General features: G+C 49.5%; 2 protein-coding genes across 4 annotated transcripts; both read right to left on the bottom strand.

The window, feature by feature from the left end:
- Nucleotides 1–1,260: 1,260 nt before the first annotated feature.
- On the bottom strand, nucleotides 1,261–10,341 carry THEGL (theg spermatid protein like). The gene is made up of 9 exons (XM_050973881.1): nucleotides 10,204–10,341; nucleotides 9,521–9,563; nucleotides 7,409–7,462; nucleotides 6,290–6,412; nucleotides 4,632–4,745; nucleotides 4,218–4,338; nucleotides 3,067–3,198; nucleotides 2,353–2,522; nucleotides 1,261–1,774 (listed from the first exon to the last, which is right to left on the bottom strand). The coding sequence occupies exons 1-9, from the start codon at nucleotides 10,244–10,246 to the stop codon at nucleotides 1,660–1,662; spliced, it is 915 nt and encodes a 304-aa protein (XP_050829838.1). The 5' UTR covers nucleotides 10,247–10,341; the 3' UTR covers nucleotides 1,261–1,659.
- Nucleotides 10,342–10,429: 88 nt separating this feature from the next.
- Nucleotides 10,430–16,264, bottom strand: ARL9 (ADP ribosylation factor like GTPase 9). Of its 3 annotated transcripts, none has more exons than XM_050973882.1 (4): nucleotides 16,078–16,264; nucleotides 15,551–15,719; nucleotides 12,674–12,849; nucleotides 10,430–11,589 (listed from the first exon to the last, which is right to left on the bottom strand). In XM_050973882.1, exons 1-4 carry the CDS (start codon nucleotides 16,225–16,227, stop codon nucleotides 11,410–11,412), a joined length of 675 nt encoding a protein of 224 aa, XP_050829839.1. In that variant the 5' UTR covers nucleotides 16,228–16,264; the 3' UTR covers nucleotides 10,430–11,409. The 3 variants fall into 3 exon arrangements, with proteins under 3 accessions (XP_050829839.1, XP_050829840.1, XP_050829841.1); XM_050973883.1 differs by lacking the exon at nucleotides 16,078–16,264 and adding an exon at nucleotides 14,379–14,453 and having other exon boundaries at nucleotides 15,551–15,670; XM_050973884.1 differs by lacking the exons at nucleotides 15,551–15,719; nucleotides 16,078–16,264 and adding an exon at nucleotides 14,733–15,156.
- Nucleotides 16,265–17,618: the final 1,354 nt, after the last annotated feature.

Here is a 17,618-nt window from a genome sequence, read left to right as displayed (position 1 = left end):
CAATTATAAAAACCCAACATTTTTTAACAAGAGGAGCTGTGCTATGTCTCTCCTTGTGCTCCCTGCCTCCATGACAGGAGGCAGACTCCTTCCTCTGGAAGGGCAACATTTCTCCCAGGCACCCTCACTGGGCACAGTGAGTTTTCCCGTTGCCACAGGGACAGCCATGGGCAGCCTCATCTCCTAGGGCACCTGTGGGTCCACGCATGGCAGCCCACACACCCCCACACACCTCCTAATTCCCAAGGTGGCAGAGGATGGTGGTGCTGGGGTTCCCCCACATGCATGGGGGCTTTAGGGGGAGACCCCAGTCTCCTCCTGGCCATTCTCAAGCCTGAGGAATGCAGTTGCACTGGGGCTCTTGTACAAAGTCCAAACTCTCATCCATCCTGGCACAGGACAATGCCTGGTCTAAAAATAACCAGCACAATTTCCCAGTGACCTTACCTTATTCAAAAGGCTTCAAAAGTCCTCTGCTTAGTGGATTACTGAATCAATTAATGGATCCTCTGATTAATCCCCTTCTGGTTTGTGGTCACCTGCCTCTACTCCTTTGGAAGGAGAATCAGCTTAACAAAGGGAAGATTAAAATACATTGGCTCTGAAACTGCCATATGCTTTCATTTGTGGCTTTTGTCCCTTACTGGAGAGCATCTCTCTTGCCTCACTATCTCCAGCCTGTCACCAGTGGTTGGGCAGCCAGTGCAAAACACACTGACCCTGTAGGAAGCAGATAAAAGTGTTCTTTATGTCTGCCCTGCACAGGCTGTGTTCTTCCCCTGCAATCCAGCTGCCAAACTGACTCACCCACAGACTTGACTGGAGCTCAGAATTTGGTCTGCAGACTCCGGCATCAATACTTGTTTTCTGCTTAGCCTTTGCAACTTGACTTCTCTCTTACACTGAGACGAACTCTGCTTTTTTGAGTCAGGCTCCAAAAATCCCAATGCAGAACTCTTATTTTGCCCAGGGACACACAACTGAGTATCTGAACCACACAGCTTTAACCCACCTATGTAACTGGATCTGCCTGTTCTCCAGGCACTTGAGAAAACAGGCCCCAAATCCAAGCCAACTCAACATACATTGCAGCCTTTTGTATTTCTACTTCTGTCACAAGCATAAAACTTTTGAGTGTCAGTAAAAAGATCTTCTTACTGACACTCAAAAGTTTTGCTAAACTAAAGTTTTGCTAAAACTTGAGCAAAAAATTTTAAACTAGTTTTGCAAACTAAAGTTTTAGCAAAACTTTGGCAAAAAATTTTAAACTCAAATTCAGGAGTTGTGTTGCATCAACTTACTGCGTGCTTTTGAGTTTAGTTTGCCACACTTCCCTGCATGAAAGGACAGTTCCTGTGCTGCCTTCCCCCTGCAGTTGTTTCATTACTTCTAAACTATTACAGCAAAACAATCAAGAGAGAAACTCCAAACATAACCCATCCTAGGGAGAGAGTCTTCCCACATTAAGTTGAATTCTGTCATTTTCCCTGATGACTATTCTTAAGGAATGATGATTTTATTTTAACTCCCAGAAAGTGTTCCAGCTGAGTGCTGCCTCTGCACTGTGTTCGAAGAGATTTCCCAGCCACAGCACAGCCCAGAGAGAGTGATGTTCCAAGGGGTGATGCGGGCAGATGGCAGGAGCAATTCTGAAGGAGCTTAGCGCCTAATTGGTTGAGCTAGTTCTGCGAGCCGTGGAGAACAAACCGCCTTCAGAGCTCTCTCTTTCACTTTGAATGCATCTGGGTTGAGTGCAGTCAAGCCCTGACGAGGTCTGGAGGAGAGAGGATAGGGATAGTCAATCCTGACTGCAGCAAGGCCAGTTGTCAGCTGCCTGTGAGCTCCCACACCTCCACCTAAGCCTGCCCTTCCCTGGCAAGGGAGGACAAAAGGTATCACACCTCCAACGCTGTCCTCATGGGAGGAGTATCTCTCACAGCCACTACAGCCGGGCATTCCCTCACCCTCTGTGAAACATCCTCCCCAGCACTTCTTGCAGACTGGACTGAGGTCAGCTGCAGCATGCTGGGCAATGTGAGTTTAATACACTCTGCCCTTTGTTTTTTATAGTTGGAATTAATAACAAGTCCCAACCAGTAATTCTGGTGGAATAAAAGAGCTCCTGTTTCTTCTCTTTTGACTCTCCTTCTACCTCAAAAGGGCTTTTTAAACCACAATCCATGTAGCATTAACTCATCCAAACATATAAAACCCAGGCATTTTGGAAGTGGACGAGCACTTCCTAATCTTGGCCTAATCTCTCTGGCCAAACACAAATGAACGAGATGCCATAAGCCACACAAAATGGGCTGGCAGCTGATCATCTCCCCGTGACAGGGAAGGAGTACCTACCTCGAGGAAGGCTGGGCCAGCCCCACAATTCTTTCTGTAGCCACCGCCTGCCTGGCAGCCTTTGTCACAGGCCACTCGGGATCCCGTGCGGGCATGAACTTAGGGTGGAGTTGTTTGGGCTTCGACAGCTCAATGGTCCGAGCGCTTGCAATTACCTTCCGAGATGAAGCCTGTGGAAGAATGGGGAGGAAGGTCTTTAGAGATGCTCCTGGCATTCAAGGGTGCTCAGCCTGCAACCAGCTCAGTGTTACCAGGTTCACAGGCACTGACCACACACGGATGGGACACAATCATATCCTCAGCTGTGTTTGGCACCAGGCAAACTGCAGAAGAAGAAATCACTGCCTTGGCAGTGGCAGTGGGACCTGGGCAGGTCCCACAACCTGCCCTCCAGCCTCCTATTACTCACAGCCCTTTGTCCAACCCACCCCCAGCACTGGAGATTCCAGTTAGGCACTTGTCCACCTCTCCCCATCCCTACAAGTGCAGGTTAGGCACAGCTCTGCCGTTCTCTGGGGATATGTGCTGAGAGTCAGTTCATGCTCTGGATGGAGCACAAGTCCTGCTTTCCAGCTGAGGAAGCAGCTATGCCAGTCTCATGGAGAGCAGCACATCCAGGGCTGACACGAAGAGAACCACAAACAACTGAGCGCCTGTGCCCTCCCCTCTGTCAGAAGTCCCATCCATGTTGTGTCCCAGGTGATGCTTCCTTACCGGAGACATGACAACACCAGGTTTGGTGTGCGTAGTGCAGCAGGTCAACTCCCTGATCACGGGCTCTGCCAGTTTCTGGACCCGCGCCGATGCACTGGCCGAGATTGCTAAGCTGGAAACCTGTATTGGCACCTGCATGGATCCAGAATGGGGGAGGGATGTGCAGACACAGAGCTTGTACAGCAGCCCACAGGGACATGCTCCCTCTCCACAAGGATGAGCATCCCAGCACCCTTCCTCTGCATACATGGTCACTCTTAATTTTCCAGAATCCATTATTTTTTTTCCACCTGAACTATTAAGTCATTTTGGTGCTTTACAGATTCCCCTGCTGTTGCCCACTCAGAGCCAGGAGGGGAGTGCCTGTAATGAGAGCCTATGTAGCCAGGTAAAAGTACAGAGAAATTCCTTCCATGTTTTTTTATATTCATCTTCCTGGCCAAATCAAGTAACTTCCCTGCTAATAAGAGACATCCAGATTTAAGAGTAAATTTGCTGCTACAGTTAACTGCATTCCTACAGAAAACTTCTCCAGCAGGGGACTTCCAAATTTTTTCACAGGGTTACTGTTGCCCAGTCCTGCTCCAGCCCTTCCATTTCCCAGCCCCAGAGGCTGCATCCAGAAAATCTAGCCTTTGCGACAGAAATTAGTGTAATCTGAGATTGCTCCAAGCCCTTTGACCCTGCCAAAGCAATGACCCACCTAAAAGGAACTAGCTCAGAAATATAAATTACGCTTCTGGCAAAATGTAGTTAAAATAGTAATTGCAATCCCATGCCCCCTGTGTACTCAGATAGGAGTACAGCTGCCCAGCTACAAACATGACTACTCCCAAAGAGCTAAACATGCCATTTCCATCAGGTTTCTCCACTTTTTCTCAGGCTGCTTTATTATCAGAGGATGCAGCCCAGATACCTCCCTTGGCTCTCCTGCTATACTAGGCTGCTCCAACCTGTCTGGTTTTTGTCTCCCAGCAGGAGGTTTGCAAAGACAACACTCTTCTCTGAAAAGGCAGTTTCTTCCAGTGCCATAAACTGCAGCAGAACCAGGCACCTCCTCCCCTCCACACACTGGGCACATCCAGGAGTGGGATACAGGACAGTTTGCTGCATCCCTGTACCCTCCAAATCTCACTCAACCTCCTCCTCACCTCTCTGGGCGGCATGAAGTCTGGGTGCAGTGCCTTTGGCTGGGCAAGTTGCAGTATCCGCTTGGAGGCATTATAGTTCTGTGCAGCCAGGGACACAGGCCACTCTGGGGTCTCACGGGATCTGGAAGGACAGAGTCGTGGCACTGCCACTCACAGATGTTCTTCAATCTGGCAGCAGCTGGGTTGTCTAAGACTCACATTTGCTGCAGTAGAAGGCAGCTTTCTCTTTTGGCCATTTCCAGTATAGAACTCATCCCATGAGAGAATCCAGAAGTTCTAATCCCAGCAGAGACCCTGCTCTGCATTTTTGCCCTCTGTTTACCCACTCTCTGTTCCTGCATTTATTAGACAGCACTGATGCTAAAGGACCCAAGGCTCTACCTATAGCACCCTATAGGCTTTCTAGCCTCTCACCTTTGTTCCAGGTAAGCAGGGAGGAATTTTTTGGGTTCAGACAACCTCAGCAGCCGTTCAGATGGGTAGCCATACTTCGGTAGCAGGGGATTCCCACCAATTACTGGTCTGCAACTGTACAGAAAGAAAGATTTTGAGGAGCAGCACAGAAGAGCTATCAAAAGGCAACTGACAGAGAACATGATCCTTGCAGATGGTAACCTAAGTCTGGTTAAACATCCATGCCTGCTGCATCTACAAAATTTGGCACTGGTGCACACGGAAAAACAAATAGGCATTTACACCTGAGATTTCCTCACTTTAAATGCTGTTGGCATCTGAGAGTCCTCTTTTAAGCAGTCAGTGCACTGCTTTCAAAGTCTGGGCTTTTCCTGAACCATATAAAGAAGCTGCCCCACAACATCTGGCAGCATTTATGTTGGTCAGCTCCGCCAATTTAGAAAGCTCTTTGTTACAATGGCTTGATAGCACCTTGTGCCCTTGTAGCTCCTTTCATCTTGGTGTCTCCCCTAGTGCCTTGTTCATTCAGCTTTCAAACAAGCAAAAGTGTTGGAATATGCCTGTCATCACCAGGGAAGAAGGAAGAAGAGGTAAGAAGAAAGGCAGGAAGTGCTATTGTATGGACACCTTTAGCAAGAGACAGTGGCTCCCAGGAGGATGAGAGCCCATAACTGGTGATAGTGGCAGAGGGGAGAAAACTACAGACATGCATGTCTTGACATTCCTCCAGGTAGAGGAAAGCCAGGAGTGCAACACAGTTTCATCTCCCTTCTCACAGACTAGCAACCACGACTTTGACTCCAAAAGAGCTTCATCTCCTCCAACAGAGCTACAAATTACTTGCTTCAAGTAATGCAGCACCACTGTCATTTATACTTTTTACAACAATTTTCATTCCAATTCCAAACCGTGAACTAGGTTTTACACCATGCAGTGACAGCAGAGGTTTAACTCAAGGCAAGAGACCTGGATTCCTTCCAGCAGCAGAACACTGCAAGATTTCTCTGTTCCTAACCTTACCTTAAAGATTTAGGTCAGACTCCAAGAGGATGCAGGGGGTCATAAACTGTGTCCAGGTGCCTGGCTGGGCTGCATCAGCCCCAATGGGACATGGAACATGCTAGGGACAGTTCCTCTCTACTCACAGGTGCAACATCCATTCCAAGAAATGCATGCATGCACATGATGTCTACTTCAAACCGAAGCAGAGCTGTTGGATGGGTATTTTTGTTACAGCAGAGGAACATGCACCCTTGTGCTTGGAGACTGAGATCAAGACAAGCTCCTAGGGCAGCTGATGGGAACCCAGAGCTCTAATCAGACCGGCAACGAGGTGTTGCAGAAGTCCTTCTCACAGCTGGGAAGTGGGTATGAGGAGATAAAAGGGCACCAAAATTTAGCACTCCACAGTTCCTCCCCATTCTGGAAGTCAAGTACTCAGGGTGACTATGCTCCAACAGCACTTTCTTCTCTGCTCCAGGCAGCCCCTGTTTCAAGCACAGAACAGCTGTTGAGTTTCAGTGCCATGGAGCTATCTGCAGGGCAGCCTTTTCAGGAGAGGAGATGGCATCTCCCCTTTCCCAGGGAGCCAGTATAGCCCCCTAGAGAATATGCTCTGAGGTGCCTCCTTCCCCAGGAGGTGCTACCACGTCACTGACCTGCGCCCATACTTGGTAAAATCTTTCTTGGGCTGGCACAGATGCAAGGTTCTTGCAGATGGTGTAGCTGTCATAGCACCAGGTGAGAGGGTCCATATTGTCTCTTGGTTTCCCCATACAAGCCTAGCATTAACAGCAAGATTGTCAAATTTTAGTAACAGGCATGGGTGTAAAATGTGTTTGCTGGGACTATCCTTCCCTGCCTGGGATGGAACACACACACACAAACACACACACCCCCCCACCCTATGGCTCCCCACACCTGAAAAGTGCCACTAGCACCCCCTGAGCATTCTCGTTCTATGGCTCTGAATTTCCCAACACTCCCCGGCTGGTTGCTGTCAACTAAAAGGAAAACATTCTTAAAGTGATAGGTTTTAGTTACCAGTGGATGTGCAGAAAGGGTCATTTCATTACATCTCTGAAACCCCTGGAGGAGTTTCATCACTGCATTTCTTCTGCCTCACCATTACCACCTAACTATACCACAGGCATGACAGTGAAAATAGTAACAACTTTACAATCAGGGTGTGCCATGGAAAGTGGGTGAGGTTTTACAGCAGGTTAGTGGTTACTCTCCTGTGCCCAGGGCAAATTCAGAGTTGCTCATCCCTCACTGAGAGGCCATGATGGGAGAGGGTACTGGGTAGCTGGGACAGGGAACAGCAGGGCAATAGGTTTGTGGAGCCTTTTTCGAGACCCATACAGATAATGGAGATGTTATCAAGAAACTGTTGCCCTGGCTTGTCAAGCTGTAGTTTGATCACATCACACAGACAGCAACTCTGTTCCTAAAGCTGGGCTGTATCCTCCAGGACAGAGCAGCCTGGCTCCTATGGCCCAGTCACTTTGCACCACACACCATCCTACCCCACAACATCTCAGCTGGGCAGCTCAGATCAGATGGGGCAACAAAGGCAAGGCTCAGGTCAAGCCCAGGGTTTTGACTGACAACTTGAAAGAGCAAACTGAAGTGGGCCCTTCAAGTAAGGAACATCTCGGTCTGCTTTTCTAGGGACAGAGGGGGAAAGAGTAGCAAGACAGCGGCCAAGGGTCTGCTCCGGCTGAGTCCCATCAATCCCCAGTCCTTGAGCAAGTGCTGTTTGAACACCTACTTACGTGGGACTGCTGGCTTGGCAAAATATTGGTTTGGGGTCTGCAAGTACCTCTATCCTGCCAAAATTGCAGAAAAGGACAAATGTCATTTACCATACAGTTAAACCAACAAAGCTATAAAGAAGCTACTGTTGTACTCAAAGCCATACAAACACTCTCAAAGCCCTGTGCTTTTGCCTCCATTCCCTTGAGAGAGTGTGTTTAAGGACCTCTCTCTTCAAGTACTTTCCACCCATTTAATCTGGCAAACTCACCAGCCCATGAATTTTTGTGTTTTCTCTTGAACTGCAGAGACACAAATTTGCAATTTTGCCTCCACTGATGGCTAGGAGAGTGGGAAGGAACTTTTCTGGTCAATAACATACCATAAAGCAGGTTCAAGAAGGATGATCTCCCAGCCTAAGGGAGCCCAGATGAACAAACACCAGTTATCACCACGTCATGGTTTACTAAAAGGCACCATGGGGACAGCACTGTGTTTCCACATGGCTTTAGGAGCATATTTTATTTTGGTCCACTTAGCACAGAGGTCCTAGATGCTGTATAGACACAGGAACATACATGGTCTCTGCCCTAGAAACAGCTCTGGAAATGTTTTTACTGAATATACAACAGCCCAAAACCTTTCATGAAGATCAGGTATCACTTCTGAGGCCTGCAGTCCCAGTGACTGGGAAGTGCCTGAACTTTACAAGCCTTGGTAGAGAGAGAAGAACAAGACAATCCAGCACCACAAGTGTGTTACACAACTCCTTGATGTCACAGACCAAGCCCATACCCACCCACTGGGGCTACAGGTGCCTACCCACAGCCAGCTGGTGAATAACCACACTGTGCAGGCAGCTGTGGAAGTGCTCCACCATGGAAAAAACATAGAAGGTGGAAGCCTGAGGCATTGCTTCCCTGCCCCATACCACCGGGTAATGTGGCAGCACAGCCCTAGAGAAGAGCAACGACACCAGCAGAGAGAGATACTTGCCAACAGAAAACAATCTGTGCTGGGGGACACACCTGTGGTTTCTCTGATGGGGCTAATACAGCTAGTAAGACGCCAAGCCCTGGCAAATGCTTGTCAGAGAGCTCAGCAGCACAGAGATCCCTGAAATGGCAGGCTGCTGTAACAGCATCATCACTGCACAGATATCTGTCACGCCTAACTTGGGCCACAGAGCTGCAAACACAGCTCCTGCTGAGATCCCACAGAGGCAGCTGCCTGTAGGACTTTGGCTCCCTGCCACCAGTTCAAGACAGGACACGGTCAGGAACGCAGACGTCATTTCAGAAGCCAAAACCCAGTTTAAGCTCTTTAGTCCCAAGCGGGTCCCCAGAGGGTTTTCCTTGCAAAGGGGGTGAAGGATTAGCACACAGAGGTTCCCCCCGAGCCTAGCTGTGTTGCAGAGCTGGCACTATCTCTGCAAGCAGGCTCATTGCTGTTCCTTAGCTGCTGGCACACATCCAGCACACAGCCACAGCCAAATCTAGCACAACATAGTGCACATGGCCCTAGTGCCCCACACTGCTGTGCAAAGCTTGCATCATGATCCAGCCAAGGAATGAGACACACATACATTCAGATCAGGTCTCTCAACTCACTTGGCAATCTTTTTTTGTTCTTTTTCCAATTACAAAAAGAAAGATTTCATTTATCATGGCAAAAGCTCTAGACAGACGGGTGTCCTCACTCAGGATGTACCTTCAGCAGCTCTGCAACTTGAAGGGATTAAACCACCTCACTGACAAGACAGCCCTGGTGGAGCCTTTGTTGTTTGGGCCTGTTCATGCTTCCCAGCAAGGCCTTGCTTCAGCCAGACACAGAAACACCTCCCCTTCATTGTCCGAGCATTCACACACACATTGCTTAAGGGAGATCAACTCCCTTTGAGATCAATTCCTTGTAAAGCAGAGTCACAGCTTTACATTTTGAAGGGGCAGGATGGTTGGATGTTTTTCAGAAGCTGAGGTAAGGGCAAAACCGGACATAATTTCCCTTTAAGTGTTTATCACAGTGTCATCCGATACACTGACTCAGTGCTTGGTGTAAATCCCCGACTGAGCCCTCTCAAGAGACCTGGGGCATTGGTCTGAACAGCCAGCCAGGAGGGGAGGGCTTCTTACCTGCTGCGTGGGTACACACACATGCAAGGTGCATAAGCTGACACTGCAAAGAAAAGAACAGGTGAATTTAAAAGCTTGATGACACCTAGAGCCTGGGCTGCCTGCTCTTTAACATGCAATAATCATATGGCAGATGAAGCTTCTGCATCTCCTCAGGACAGATGCTCAGCAGATGTTTGTATTGTTTTCCCTGGTCCCTTCCTCTCCAGTGGTTGCTCCTCACGGGGGGATGCTGGCAGCCCCCAAGGCTGCAGGACAGAGCACCCCCAAGCACCAGCAGTCACCAGCCGGCAGGCTCCCACCTGACTCTATAGCCACCCCTTATGACTGCCTTCACCAGCTTCCGCGGGGGGGGGTTTCAGAGCCTCGGGGAAACAGCAGCTGTATCAAACCGGGACCAGGTGCCAGTATAAAACAACCAGGGGGTGGAGGATACGGGATGACAGGAAAACCAGCGACGCGGAGACCCGTGCAGCCACGTGCCCTGACGGCAGCGATGGCCATGAAACGGGGCCGACACCCCGCAGTCCCCGCCGCCGTGGCCGAGGCCTGCCGGCGCCAGCCAGCCCACCGTGCCCGGGAGCCCTCCCTGCCCGAGCCCACCGCGGCCGGTGGCGGAGCCGGGGCTCGGCGGAGGGGCCGCCCCCGCCCGCAGGTCCCGGCGCCTCGGGAGCCCCACGCACCGTGCGGGCCGCACGTATGGTGCAGGCCCCCGGCCGCCTCCATGGCCGGCCCCGCCCCGCCCCGCCCAACGGCTCCGCCCGCCCCGCCCGGCCCGGGCACGGCCTCTGCCCGCAAGGGGTGACAAGGGCCTGTCAGGCGGGCCGGCACGGAGAGGCCTTGGGAGCCTCCTGCACCCGCACATCTTGTTCCCCAACTGGAAAGGAAGAGAGCAGCCCGGACCCGTGGTTAGGGTGGAATTTTCTGCTTTATGCATCTGTTACATAAGACAAAACCGTAAAAGCCTCGTACAATAGACGCGGGTGCAAAACAGGTCCTTTACAGGACTGCTCCTGGGTCATGTCCTTTGAGCATAATTAGGAGGACACCGGGAAGGTGACACTCCTCAGCAGCTTGTCATCTTCCTCACCTGCTGTGCTAACAGAAACCACCGTCATGAAACAACAGGGTTTTCACAAATAAGACTACTTGTTCAAAGACATCTCGGACTAAGCTTAAATAAGCTGCTCAACCTGATGGACAAGTCTCCCACCTTAGCTGCCAATTTAACTTAAAAGCATCCAGTCACTACCTCAAATTACACCATTTTGGTTTTTTGCCTGTAGGCAAACGAACACTTAATATATTACTGGTTTCATTTTCTTGTTCTTACCCTCTAAAGAAGCAGTAACCAACCCAATTTCCAGAGATTACCAATTTGCTACTCCCATAACTGGGTCCAACACAACAAGAACTGTCACTGTCAAAAACACTAGTTTTAGCACTTTACATTTCTGACACAGTCAAGAAGTGAGGTCTCATTTTCAACAGAACACCACTGTTAAAAGGGTTCTGTAAAATCTGTGAAGTAAACATATTTCACTTTAACCTGAGACATCAAGCCATGTTAAATTCACTGGATGCAACTTTCTTCCACCTGACGTGAAGTTATCTAGCCCATCTAAGCTATATTTGCCCTTAAATCTGCTGCCTGAGAGACAGACTATTTTTCTCCTACAAATATGCTAAAAATAGACTACTTCTCAAATGTATTTTCAAACCACTATAAATTAAGATTTTCTTACCAACTAGATATCACTTTCAGAGGAATTCCACACATACCAGGAAAGCATATTTGTTAATTTCAGCTGCCACACTGCAAACTGACCATATACTAACACCTGCTCTCCCTCAGCTGCAAACACCTGTTTATTGTAAGAAAAGAGCTGTCACTGTGTTTCCAAAACCAGCTGCCCTATCAGCTCCTTGGCATCCTGCATGCTGGAGGAGATCTCAGAGCCATCTTCTGCCACATGGGTACCAATCAAGAACATCTTCCTCTCGTCCCCAATATCAGACAGAGCCAGAGCATCGTGAATATCAGTGATACAATATGCACCTTCGAGGTCCTGTTACACAAAAATAAAACAGCTCTGTTAGTTGCAAGAAGTAGTGGCACCACTCCTACTTTGAGCCACTGCTTTTGTCCAGAAGTGAAAGAATCTCAAAGGCTCCGGGGCACCATTCTTTTGTACCTTTTAAGAGGTCACTTCCCATGTCCTAAAATGCCTTGGGGAAAAGAGTTAATTTCTAACCTAATTTCTTCCTGAAGAACTATGGGTACAGTTGTTTCTATTTCCACACCAATTCTACTGTTTCTGATATCTATGTAAAACCATCTGCATAAGGCAGACAAAAGCACTGATGGCCCAAGACCTCAGGGGTCCAGCAAAGAGTTATAAGAATAGGGCAAATATACAAGAGTCATGCCCTGCCTGCCTTCTCAGCCACAAGTGTTTCTGATGCATTTGAGTCTGATGAAGCCCAAACCTTCACTTGTGTTCAAGAGTAACATAAATGACTACTAGTAATGGGCCTCAGTTACAAGAAATTTAGGAGGTAACAATGTAGAGCAAACTGAGCACGCAACCTTGATAAAAGAAAATCTGTGATTAAAACCCTTGGGCTCTTTGTCATCTGATTGTACCAGAGGTCCAGTTCTTTCCCAAGTACAGCACCAATTATTGAGACTTCCACAAAGATCCTAGGAGGAAGCACTGCCTTGTGAGGAAAGCTGCTCTTTCTCAGATTTCAGAAGCAGCCTTAGGAGCAACCAACCAGACAGTCTGAAGGCAAACAACAGTGCTTCACTCTTTAGCTGCTCCTAGGTGAAGCGGTACTTCTAGGCAGATACTCAGAACAGAAACCTAACTTCAGACCTTACTGTGGTCTTCCCTGAAGCTCCCAAACCTTGCAACTGTACAACAGTTTCCACCCACAGCTCTGATTGCATCTTCACCAAGCACCTGCAGGACCTGCATCTTGCAGATCCAAAACAACCTCAGATTATTTTGTTTTGTGGTCAACAGGTGTGTCAGAAAGACTCCCAGCCGTGTGCTTTCCTTAAAGGCATGAAGCCTCTTTTGAAAGGCTTTGTTGCTGTTTCCAAAGTTGCTGCCAGCCCAAGCTGTGGCAGCGGCAGGGAACTCTTACCTGCTTGTTGGCCAGAACTACCACAGGCAGGGTGGAGTTGTTCTGGATTAGCTGATGAAGCAGCTGTTTCGCCACAGGCAGTCGGGCATGATCAGCCGAGTCCACGACATAGACCAGCAACAGCACTTTGGGCAGGTACATCTTCCAGTATGAGCGCAGAGATTCACTGCCCCCGACTGGAAGAGAAGACAGCAGCACAGGACTCACCAAGTAATTCAAGCAGCACTGCTCTCAGAGGTGCAGAGAGGAGGCCCTGAGCCAAAAACCCAAGGTATTTGAGCTACTGTCCATGAGACTGAAAACAGCTTTATTTTCCCCAGTCAGGTCCCATGAAGGCATATGTGTATGCTCAGGGGGAAAAAAAAAATCTTTCCATTTTAAGCTCTTATTTTGAGAGGATTCTGGGTTCAGTTTCTTTACAGTTGCTTTTTGCCTTGTTGGTTCTTGCTCTCAAGCAAGTAAGGAGAGCAGAAAACAGTTCACTGTCCATAAGCACCAAATGTCCCCATATAGGCTATCTCCAAATGCCCATCTCATTTTAGGACAAAGCAGGTGTACAGTTTCCAAAGGAGAAATTTAGCTCTGAGGTGTGGAGGGCTCTCATTGTATTTGTATGACACTGAGAACTAGCTCAAAACTCCCACAGTTTTGTCAATAACCAAAGGCGCTTAAGGAAGAGACAAAAATCTAGTCCAGCAGACTCTTCAGGAAACCCTTTGAAGTAATCTTCGCACAGCATCATTTCTCCATGAGCTCTCTTCTCTGCTGGATACAGAGGAAAGCTGTTCACCTTCAAAACTAGGTCTTAAAATAATTCTCTGGTGAAACTGTAGGCAGCATGGTGTTTGAGATTGTTGCTCCCATCTGGGGACAAAGAATTCAGTAGTTTGCTGAGTTTAATAGCAGAAGGAATAAGTATCAGTGTATTAAGTCTTTCAGATTTGTTTTCAGGTCTTTAGGTCATCTTCAGGCACATTACAGGACCACTCACACAAAGAATACTGAGGTGCTCAAAAGGCATGGGCAAGTCTCTAAAAAGCAGCAAGTTTACAAAGCAATATATCTGGGGTTCCCTATCACAGAAGCTCTTTTCAAAATTGTCTGACCATACAGCCATCTTTTATTGCCCCCTTTGACTGTTCTGTGTCAAAACAATTTTGCTTTCACTTAAGTCAAAAGGGTTCATTAGTTTCAAGAATATGGAAAGGGAAGTAACATTTCCCACTAGAGCATGTCTGCCTCTTCAAGTGGCCCAACATACCTGGAAGCAGAACTGCAAGTCTGCCACTGTGGAAAGGAGCCATAGGGCTGTGACTGACATGTAACGTTTGGGACAGAAGCCCAATTCTGTACTGTGATACTGCAGGAGCTCAGTACTGCTCCCTTTTTTAAGTGTATTCATGCACAGCATAACCCAGGGGTCAGCAACCTCACAGAGAACATTTTTTTCCCCCCAAACTGGTAGGAACTCAGCAGAAGGCAGGAGCTCTTACCACCTGCAGAGGACAAGATACCATCCACTCATCTGTATGCTGGTACAAAGAAAAAGAACAGCTTTCCACCTGTCTAAGCCAGCAAAATAAAACCCCTGCTGTTTGCTGATCACCTCATGCCGTGCGATCACAGCACAGGCTGCTAGCCCCTGGACTAGGCAATGGTACAGACTGGATAAGTAACCAGATTAGAGAGCCATGCATGGATTTACCTGGCTGAAACTGGCCTGAGACATTGTATTTCCCATGGGTCAGATCGCAGCCATCACATCTCAGGCACTACCAACCTGGACCAGAGAGGGAAGGACGACTCAGAAACAATAGGTTCTGCTGTGGTGTGTGCAGTGCTGGGCCCAGACCATCCCCAGGCAGGAGAGACACTGTGGGTTTCTCTGGGCTCAGACATTCCAGTAGGAGATACCCTCTTACATACCAGGCAAGGGGCACAGACTACAAACATCCCTCTAAAGATGATTTCCCCAAACCACTGCAGAGACTCCTATGGTAGTAAGACTGGGAATGAAACTTTGTCTAAGCAGCCTCATCCCCACACCCCAAAAACTTACCTGGGAACAGTACAACTCCTTCAGACCTGCTAAAGGTACAGAGGCATCTATGGGCTAGTTGCCAACTGAGCCAGTTGAGCACTCGTTCAGCATAGTGCAGAAACAGCAGGAATCAATAAGCAGCTCCTGCCTCCACAGAAGGCAGGCATTGATGAGGTTGGATATCAGCCTGTCTGTACCAGGGAGTGACCTGACCCCAGGGCCTCCACCTTTCCCATCAGCTAGCTGCACCTCAAAGAGCTGTGATGCGCCAGAGGCATCACAGGAGATGCCCTCTGCAGGCACAGACAATACCCAAAAATCAGAGCTAATGACAGTACAGAAATTTTAACAAAATGCTACAGACACTCAAAAGACTGTTTAAAGACTAGAAAATAGCACTTATGAGGCTTTTGAACAGAAAGGGTACAAAGTTTTTCTCTTCCCCCCTCTCTTTTTTCAGTTATTATTTATTCCTCTGTAACTCCTGCCCTTTGCCAGGCATGAGCACCAAGGAGAAGCGGTACGAGAGCTATGGACCACAACACAGGGCTTACTGGGGAAACCTCTTCTGGTTTCACCCATTTAAGCTTATTACCCATCTCTCTCTGGGAGCAGAATTCCCAAGATGTCAGGGCTGCAAGAAAACTGATCTCTAACACCATTGTGTCTTCTCCTTCAAAGAGGCGGAGTAGGAAAGCAGAATCCCCAAGGAGAAAATAATCACAGCCTCATAGTATTGAAGCAGGCATGTGGGGACATAAGCTATTAATATATGTGCCTGATCCCTACGGCACAAAACAGGATTTTATGTTCAATACTAAAACAGGTTCACTCACTCTCCAGAAACTCCATCTGGGACTCTTCGGTGTTGATGCAGATGGCATTGATGCCCTCGGTGGGAGCCATGCTGCGCTTGACGTGGTTAGTTGCCAGGGAGTGGAGAATGCTAGTCTTCCCAGCCCCATCCAGGCCCAGCACCAGGATCTGCTTACCGTGTCCTTTACCCTGCAAAGCGAGGGGCAGCAAACTTACCCGGGCAGCCGGGGCAAGAGCAAAGCTTAGCAGGGCTGGGGGAAAGAAGGGGACTGAACAAGGGGCCTGGAGGGCACAGCGAAAGCCCCCTCGCGGCGAAGAAGCTGAAGATGCCCGCGGGGCGATCCCTGGGACACCGGCCGGCCCCGGGCACACCGGGCAGGAAAGCGGGGAAAGCGGCCCCGGCCCGGCCACCGGGCGCCGCCGGGGCCGAGGTGCCGGTGGGCCGAGACGGGCGGGGCGGCGCTGCTACGCCGGGAGGCCCCGGGCGGCCCAGCGAGCGTTCCCCGACCCCGCGGCCTCGCCTGCCGCCCAGACGCGGCCCCGGTACCTGATCGGCGGCGACAGCGGCGGCTGCAGAGCGTGCGGGCAGCGAGACCGCGCTCCGCCGGCGGACCCAGGCCCGGACAACCGCGACCGTGCCGCCCGCCACGGCCAGCGCCGTCCCCCAGAGCGCAGCGACCCGCAGGCGGGAGTCCATCGCCGCTCCGGCCGCGGGCAGCGCTCCGGCCGCGGGCACCGGACACCGCGCACCCGCACCGCGCACGGAGAGCGCCCCCCGCAGCCCCGAACGCGGCTCCCGCCGCCAGCCGGGCTCTCAGTGCCAGGCTGGGAACACGGGGGTGGCGGTGAAACAGAGAACGAGCCCTGCCGCGGGCGGTTTCTCGCTGGTACATGAGGGCCACGGTTTCCGTACACCTGCTGCTGCACCCCCCGCTCCCACCCCTGCGGGATTTGTTCCCAGCTTGTTCTGCCTGCGTGCCCAGCTCCGGCGCAGCGGTCAGGACACTGTCCAGGTACCCGGGACAGGGCTCCAGCAGTGTCACGAGTCAGCCTTTCCATCAGGCCAGAGCTTGTGCTAGGTTTCACCAGAGAAGACGCCTGAAGAACAGAGCTGCGTTCTCTTCCGGGATCTCCCCTCGAAACACGAGATTGCTACAGGACAGTGGTCTCTCTCCTGTAGTCATCAGCTGCTGTCTAAGTGGGGGCACATCGCCCAGGGAAGTAATTTAAAACAACACTCTTTGTTCAGCACTGAGATGGCAGCAAGTGCAGGCCAGCCATTCATACAACTGGTTTCTTTCTCTATGCTGTCCGTCTCTTTCAGACAAGACACTTTCAGCCCCCGTCTCAGATTCTCCCACTGTACAGGCAAGGTAAAAAAAATGGATGCTGAAGATTTTTACTGCCAGGAGACTCAGGAGTTGTTTTTTTCTTAAGCTGCAGTAACATGTCCCTTAGTCCCTACCTTTTAAGGCCTTTCCTTTAAATTCTTTCAGAAACAGAAGCTTTTGCCTTTTGGGCTGACATCTGACAACCCTCTCCAAGGCACATTTCTACCCACTGACAGTCCATGTCTGGAAAAATGTTTTGGCTACATTGAGATCAAATCAGAATTTTCACGACCTGCGTCGAGAGATAAGAGTTTAGCATGAATTAGTTTTCAGCAGAATGAGATTCATAGTTGTAATTCTGTATGATTTAGTATGCCATTTGCTTAGCTTTACTTGCTCAGGATGAGTAACTGGATTTGCTGAAGCCTCAGGCTACAAACCATGAACTTATACCTCCACAGCTGAAATTAGTTTTCCTAGTAATTTTCCTAGTAGCTGGCATATTGCTATGTTTTGTCTTTAGTACAGGAAAAATATTGATAGCACACTGTTGTTTTTGTTGTTGATAAATGTGTTTATCCTAACTCCCGGGCTTTTTTTGGTTCCCATGCTCTGCCAGCGAGCAGGTGCATCAGAAGATAAGGAGACAACTGTCAGCAAAGCTGCAACTTCACAAGAACCATCAACAGCCTTCCTGCATGGACACAGAGAAACATCTCAATAAGGTGTTAGAAACACCTCATTAAGGTGTTAAAGA

Source organism: Serinus canaria, chromosome 4 (assembly GCF_022539315.1).
Source record: "Serinus canaria isolate serCan28SL12 chromosome 4, serCan2020, whole genome shotgun sequence".
Taxonomy (NCBI): domain Eukaryota; kingdom Metazoa; phylum Chordata; class Aves; order Passeriformes; family Fringillidae; genus Serinus; species Serinus canaria.
Note: the sequence above shows the minus strand (reverse complement) of the source record. Positions and strands in the feature narration are given on the sequence as shown.